This window comes from Salvia hispanica, chromosome 6 (genome assembly GCF_023119035.1).
Source record: "Salvia hispanica cultivar TCC Black 2014 chromosome 6, UniMelb_Shisp_WGS_1.0, whole genome shotgun sequence".
Classification (NCBI taxonomy): domain Eukaryota; kingdom Viridiplantae; phylum Streptophyta; class Magnoliopsida; order Lamiales; family Lamiaceae; genus Salvia; species Salvia hispanica.
In genome coordinates this window covers 17,765,726-17,772,145 of record NC_062970.1, presented here as the reverse complement: position 1 = coordinate 17,772,145, position 6,420 = coordinate 17,765,726, and the positions used below count along the sequence as shown (strand labels likewise).

The 6,420-nt window shown below is 37.7% G+C and overlaps 3 protein-coding genes and 1 non-coding gene across 4 annotated transcripts; 3 read left to right on the top strand and 1 right to left on the bottom strand.

Moving 5' to 3' along the window:
- Nucleotides 1–174: 174 nt before the first annotated feature.
- LOC125192099 (50S ribosomal protein L1, chloroplastic-like) lies at nucleotides 175–667 on the top strand. The gene is made up of 2 exons (XM_048089555.1): nucleotides 175–335; nucleotides 404–667. Exons 1-2 carry the CDS (start codon nucleotides 198–200, stop codon nucleotides 530–532), a joined length of 267 nt encoding a protein of 88 aa, XP_047945512.1. The 5' UTR covers nucleotides 175–197; the 3' UTR covers nucleotides 533–667.
- Nucleotides 668–2,243: 1,576 nt separating this feature from the next.
- LOC125192095 (RNA polymerase sigma factor sigD, chloroplastic) lies at nucleotides 2,244–4,037 on the top strand. Its single transcript, XM_048089548.1, has 5 exons — nucleotides 2,244–2,763; nucleotides 2,845–3,078; nucleotides 3,149–3,289; nucleotides 3,384–3,584; nucleotides 3,664–4,037. The coding sequence occupies exons 1-5, from the start codon at nucleotides 2,347–2,349 to the stop codon at nucleotides 3,937–3,939; spliced, it is 1,269 nt and encodes a 422-aa protein (XP_047945505.1). The 5' UTR covers nucleotides 2,244–2,346; the 3' UTR covers nucleotides 3,940–4,037.
- Nucleotides 4,038–4,095: 58 nt separating this feature from the next.
- TRNAG-UCC lies at nucleotides 4,096–4,167 on the bottom strand. Its single transcript has one exon. It is a non-coding gene; the product is annotated as a tRNA-Gly (tRNA).
- Nucleotides 4,168–4,739: 572 nt separating this feature from the next.
- On the top strand, nucleotides 4,740–6,270 carry LOC125192098 (phenylacetaldehyde reductase-like). The gene is made up of 6 exons (XM_048089554.1): nucleotides 4,740–4,923; nucleotides 5,011–5,180; nucleotides 5,257–5,454; nucleotides 5,548–5,713; nucleotides 5,783–5,969; nucleotides 6,042–6,270. Exons 1-6 carry the CDS (start codon nucleotides 4,815–4,817, stop codon nucleotides 6,184–6,186), a joined length of 975 nt encoding a protein of 324 aa, XP_047945511.1. The 5' UTR covers nucleotides 4,740–4,814; the 3' UTR covers nucleotides 6,187–6,270.
- The last annotated feature ends 150 nt before the right edge of the window (nucleotides 6,271–6,420 follow it).

Below are 6,420 nucleotides of genomic sequence, written 5' to 3'. Positions count from 1 at the left end.
TACTCATCTCATTTAATACTAGCAAACAACTTAATTAATATCAGTATATGGTGAGAAACTATACTGAAACTGAACATATTACCTGCCATTGTGGTTCATGGTGTTGAAGATTATTATCCTTGAACTGTTGAAGATAATCTTCTTATGTTTGGGGTCGATGAATTTGTATAAGTTTTTAAAGGTTCCTGCGATGTAAAATGTTATCACAGGCAATAGAGGAATTCAAGAAAGGAAAAGTTGAATATCGAGCCGATAAAACTGGGATTGTCCACTTACCTTTCGGAAAGGCAGATTTTTCAGAGGAAGATCTCATTGCAAACTTTCTTGCAGCTGTGGTAAGTGATCTTTGTTTCACTGTGTTGTATGCTAGAAGCATTCGAGTAATTGGCATTAAAACTTGCAGAAATCGGTAGAATCAAACAAGCCGACAGGGGCAAAAGGTGTGTACTGGAAAAGTGCTCATGTATGCTCGTCGATGGGGCCGTCGATTCGGTTGAACATCAGAGATATGCTCGAGTACAAGCTCTCATGAACATTACATCTAATTTTGTAGAGTATCTTCTGTATCCTTTTCCAGAATGTGCTAAGTGTAGAATAGGCAAAATGGATTTGACAGTTAAGAGCCTTCCTATGCCAAGAAATATGAATTGGAAATCATCTTTGTTCATATATTACTCCAATGTTTTGTGTGATTTGATTCAGGCAGAGGTACAGTTCGTTTGTTTGACATTCGCGGATAAATTCCTTTTCTGGGATTTAAAGTCCAACTCAAATTTATTTCTTATAATAATAATACTCTCTCCGTCCTATATACATAGATTTTGGAAAAGACACGAGTTTTAATGCAAAATAAAAAAATTTATGAGCATACTTTTCAGTTTTCTTACTATATTTTTTCAATCATGTAGTAGGAGTATATATTTTAAACTAGTAGTACAACATTTTACCAGCTTTCCAACCACTAATTTTATAAGGAATTGAACAAGTAATTGACTGTTTTCCGGTAAGTATTTGGGAAAAATGATAATAAAGTACTTAAAGTGGAAAGAAAGTAAAGTAAGTAAGAGAATAATATATATACAACTTTCCTCTATATTATTCTTTCTTTTTCTTTACTTTATCTCAACTTTAACTATTTATTACTACATCCGTCCACCAAAATTTGTCCCACTTTGATCCGGCACGGATTAGTGGATTGTGTGTCCTACTTTTATATATTAATTTTATAATAAAATGTGAATAAGAATGAATTAGTGGAAGATGGGTCCCATTACCAAAAATTGTAAAAGTGAAATGGACAAATTTTGGAGGACGGACGAAAATTAAAAAATGGGACAAATTTTGGTGGACGGAGGTAGTATCATCTTTTCAAAACAATAACCAAAAAGAAATCAATTAGATAGTATAATAAATAAACAAAAAGATAGACTATACCTACATTAAATTAAGGGAAATTGGCGCCTGATATCACGAAATTTTCCAAAATTTTTTTTTCCACGGACTTTGAATTGACATATAATATTACGAACTTGAATAGTTGTTTTAGTTTTTCCTATTAATAACTAAGTCCAACTATATTAAAATGAGATGGATAACCATATCTGGCTTCTAGAGAATTTGCACATCACTATCAATTTTCAGTGATACCTTATTTATATGATGTAATAACAAATGAAATGTATCCAAATTTTATCGTTGGTGGAAAAAATTAAACAACTATTTAAATCCGTGATATTATATGTCAAATTCAAAGTTTATGAGAAAAAAAACTTTTTTTAGAAAATCTGATGATATTAGGTGTCAATAAATTAAATATCGAGTATAAATAATTGTGAGCCATTTAATTGGTTAGCTACAAAGCAAGCCATGTTTTAAATTTAAAATATAAATTTCAAACTTTAATTGACATCGAAATTACGAGAATTATTATAGAGTCACCAATCATTTACACTAAATTCAAATACGTAAATATCACATCAAATTCAACCATTTTTACTAAACTTAAATTTTAAAAATAATTTATATCCATTTACTTTTTTCACTCACAAAATTTTAAAAAAATAATTTAAATTTGTTTTAATATAAATCTAAAGAATGTGATGGGTTTTATATTTTAAAATATCTGTTGGCTACTCAAAATCGTATAAACCAAATAAACACGCACAGAAATGGAGTTGTAGATTTTTTTGAATAAAAAGGAAGTGTGATTCACCAATTACCAAAAAAACGAAAAAAATATCTACGAAGTGCTGAGGCTAATAACACCATAAAAAAACTCCAAAAATTCTGGAACACAGTTATTCAATCTATCCCACACTCACACTAACGGCATCAGCTCCGGCACAAATGCATATACGCTCAAACCATTCACCTAAATTGCCAAATATGCTATTCACTTCGTCACATCTCTGCATTTCAAGTCTCCCTCAATCTTCATCCAATTACACCTGCGCCGCGCTTCAACAAGATATATTTCTACTTCCCGCTGGCGGTTTTTTGCAGCTCGCCGGAACTACTACGCCGTCGCCCCTTAGGATATTGGAGAGAGAAAGCAAATGCGACGAATCTATAATCAGAAGGAAAAGGAGGAGGAGGAGAAGGAAAAGAAGAAATACATTGGATCGCATATACAATGACGACGAAGAGGAAGTGGAAGTGGAAGTGGAAAAGGATGATGAGATCGCGTTGTTGCCGCCCAAAAAGGCGGGAAAATCGAGATTCATGAACCCTAAAGAAGAGGCGAGATTCTCCAGGTATCTCAAGGTATGAGTTTATCCATGGATTAATGATTTCGCCTCTCCTCATTCCCCAAATCTCTCTCTGATGATCTAATTGATGCAACAGGAAAGAGAGAGAATTGAAGCTGTGAGAAGAGGATTAGTAGCGGAAAAAGGGGGAGATGATGTTTCCTCAAACGAATGGGCCATGGCCGCAGGAATTAGCCGGCGCAAACTAGACGAGATCTTGTGGGATGGGAGAGAATCAGAGAATAGAATCACTAGCTGCTATCACGGCCTCGTTGTGTCGATTGCTTCTTCCTATCTAGGCAGAGGACTGAGCTTGCAGGATCTGGCTCAGGTCTCTTCAATCTCAGCATTCCTGAAACTCATAACTGTTGTTAATTACTCACTCAATCTCGATTTGGCAGGAAGGAAGCATCGGCCTTCTTCGAGGTGCGATCAAATTCGATCCAGATAAAGGCTACAAGCTATCAACATACGCTTACTGGTGGATCAGGCAATCCATCACCAGAGCAGTAGCAAGCAAGTCGAAGATGATCAGATTACCGGTACAAACCCTCAGCTCTAGCAAATTCATTGCTCAGAGTTTCTCTTAATTGAGGATCATAATTAGTGAATATATGGTTAGCTTCTCATGTACAGGGCAGCATAAGCGAGCTGATCCCCAAAATCTGCGAAGCCAGCAACGAGTTAAGCAGAGAGCTAGCAAGGGTTCCTACGTACCAAGAGATCGCAGAAGCTATCGATGTGGATGCAGGAGCTGTAAGGCTTGCTCTCGAGGGAAAAAGAGGTCCGATCTCTCTGGATCAAGTAATGACCAGCTATGGCTACATGTCCCTGCAGGTTGGTTAACTCACATTTCAAAGAATATGTTGACATACATGATGAAACAGTATTGATTGGATTGGATTGGATTGTGCAGGATATAATAGCGGGGCCTGAAGAGCTGGGTCCGGAATTGATGATGAAGAAGGAGATGGTTAGGGCGGAGATAGGGAAGCTTATGGAGGAGCTGTGTGAGAGAGAGGCAGAGATCTTGAGGCTGCACTACGGGTTGAGCGGGGAGTCGCTGTGGTCGTTCGAGGAGATAGGGAGACTGCTAAAGCTGTCGAGGGAGAGAGTGAGGCAGATTAATACTGCTGCATTGGCCAAGTTGAGGGAGGGAAGCCAAGAAGATGATCTCAAATATTTCATCTAGTTGCTATAATAGAATATGTAGTACATATTGAAGCTTCTAATATATCATGATAGTGCCTTTTAAATAGGCTTCTTTTATATTGGCTTAAGTTTCAGCGAGTTTGGGTTTGGACTTTGGATAGTACAGCCGCTGTGTTAATAAAACAAAAATAAAGAATGCGTTTGCCGGGAGTCGAACCCGGGTCTATTGCTTGGAAGGCAATTATCCTAACCGTTGGACTACAAACGCTAGATGTTTAAAACATTTGGTTGTTGCTATTAACTATATATCTTCACAGATCACAATCATATCTTAGAATAGTGTGGATGATATGAAACATCAAAGTTTGTAGTCCAACCAACGGTTAGGATAATTGCCTTCCAAGCAATGGACCCCGGTTGGACCTAGAACAAAATCAGTTGCAATGACGGGAGCCGGACACACCCTTTGGCTCCGTAAGACGTTTTTGTGAAGGGGAAGACCAATTCTTTGGACCCAGAACAGAATTAGTGGCCATGACGTGAGCCGGATACACCCCATCTCAAGTATAGTTTTTAAAAGATATTGACTTTACTTGCAAAGAGGATATTGTTTATCAAGAAAAAGGATTGTGAAAATAAATGAATATTTAGATATCTGTATCAGGTATAGCATTTGGTTAGTCGGGAATATTAATGACAATTCAGAAAATGAAACAGCATTTTAAGTGTCAGTAATTTATATTGTTAAATTCTATGGTCCTGCTTGGATATTTATAAACCATTGAAAATAATTATGTGAATCCATATAGAGTAAAACGTGGTTGCATAGGATATTTATTCTGCTATTGGAAGTAGGCAAAGAGGTCGTCCATTATAAGAGAGAGAGAAAGGGGGAGAGGGAGAGTGGAATCAGAAATGGAAAAGGTAGTGTGTGTTACAGGAGCATCCGGCTACATAGCGTCCTGGTTGGTCAAGCTTCTCCTCGAACGTGGCTACACTGTTAGGGCCACCGTCAGGAACCCCCGTCAGTCTTCTCTCTCTCAATTTATCTTATCTTCTCACAATTCTTCATAATTGCATATGAATTGTGGTGTAATCAATAAAATTGCAGGTGATTCGAGCAAGGTTGCGCATCTAAAATCACTCGAAGGAGCTAATGAGAGATTGCATTTATACGAAGCCGACTTACTCGATGAAGGATCCTTCGATTCTGTAGTTGATGGCTGCCAAACAGTGTTCCACACTGCATCACCCGTTGCCATTAACGTTTCCGATCCACAGGTTCTCGTCCCTAATTCGCCTCAATTTCTTTCATAATTGGTGTGAATTAGTTAATTACACATTTTGGCATCTACAGACAGAGCTGATTGATCCTGCGCTCAAGGGCACCGTCAATGTACTCAATTCCTGCATTAAAGCATCAACCATCAAAAGAGTAGTCATCACATCTTCGGTTACATCTGTTATATTCAACTACGATTCCCTAAACCTAGGAGAAGATGTTATAGTTGATGAGACTTGGTTTTCGGATCCAATCTTCTGCCGGGAGAGGAATGTATGTTAATGTTATATACTCCTACAATATTTTTAAAAAAATGTACTCCATTTAGCAGTTATGAATCAATCGATGACAGAAATAATCGCGCAGGATTGGTATTCTCTGTCTAAAACTCTAGCAGAGACAGCCGCATGGAAAATGGCACGAGAGAATGGGCTCGATTTGGTTACATTACACCCGGGCTTCACCATTGGCCCTCCGCTGCAGCAATCTCTCAACTTGAGTTGTTCTGCTCTTCTCAATTTCATCAAAGAAGGTATTCCGAATTCATTTCATGTAACTAGCTAGCTCCTCTATATATGTAACATTATGTAATTATGTGCAGGAAAGCAGTTGGTGCCTAATGTTGTGTACCGATGTGTTGATGTTCGAGACGTTGCTCTTGCACATATTGCAGCGATGGAGAATCCTTCTGCAAATGGCAGATACTGCCTGGTTGGGAGGGTGGCTTATTGGTTCGAAGCAATCGACATTTTGAAACGCAATTTCCCTTCTCTAAACCTCCCCACAGTGTAAGCATTTTTACTACTATTAGACTCACTATATTGCATACGAAGGATTATATGATGGAGTAATAATTACAGAACAACGGAGGATCGGCCGGCTAAGCAGCCTTACCAAATATCTAAAGAGAGAGCTGAAAGTTTGGGCATAAGTTTTAGGCCGCTTGAGGACACTCTCAAGGACACTGTTGAATGCTTCCGGGAAAGAAATTTGCTTACCTTGTGAAGCAATTATTGTTGTTTTATATAATAAGCCCATGTTTGGATGTGTCTAGTGATTTTGGTTCCAAGTGGTCAAAGATATTCATTACTCCCTTTGTTCGCCATTAGGAGTCCCATTTATGGGTGGTACGATTTTTAAGAAATGTTAGAAAAGTGGATGGAAAAAAATTAGTAGAATAGGGGTGTCACTTGTATATAGTATTAGTTTTAAATGAAATTTGAGATTGATATCTGATCT

Bases quoted from the DNA above. Each gene is read 5' to 3' on its own strand.
- LOC125192099 (XM_048089555.1), top strand. From the start codon at position 198: ATGTTATCACAGGCAATAGAGGAATTCAAGAAAGGAAAAGTTGAATAT. The intron at 336-403 runs GTAAGTGATCTT...TAAAACTTGCAG, and splicing joins CAAACTTTCTTGCAGCTGTG to AAATCGGTAGAATCAAACAA.
- LOC125192095 (XM_048089548.1), top strand. From the start codon at position 2,347: ATGCATATACGCTCAAACCATTCACCTAAATTGCCAAATATGCTATTC. The intron at 2,764-2,844 runs GTATGAGTTTAT...TTGATGCAACAG, and splicing joins GATTCTCCAGGTATCTCAAG to GAAAGAGAGAGAATTGAAGC. The intron at 3,290-3,383 runs GTACAAACCCTC...TCTCATGTACAG, and splicing joins CGAAGATGATCAGATTACCG to GGCAGCATAAGCGAGCTGAT.
- LOC125192098 (XM_048089554.1), top strand. From the start codon at position 4,815: ATGGAAAAGGTAGTGTGTGTTACAGGAGCATCCGGCTACATAGCGTCC. The intron at 5,181-5,256 runs GTTCTCGTCCCT...TGGCATCTACAG, and splicing joins TTAACGTTTCCGATCCACAG to ACAGAGCTGATTGATCCTGC. The intron at 5,714-5,782 runs GTATTCCGAATT...AATTATGTGCAG, and splicing joins TCTCAATTTCATCAAAGAAG to GAAAGCAGTTGGTGCCTAAT.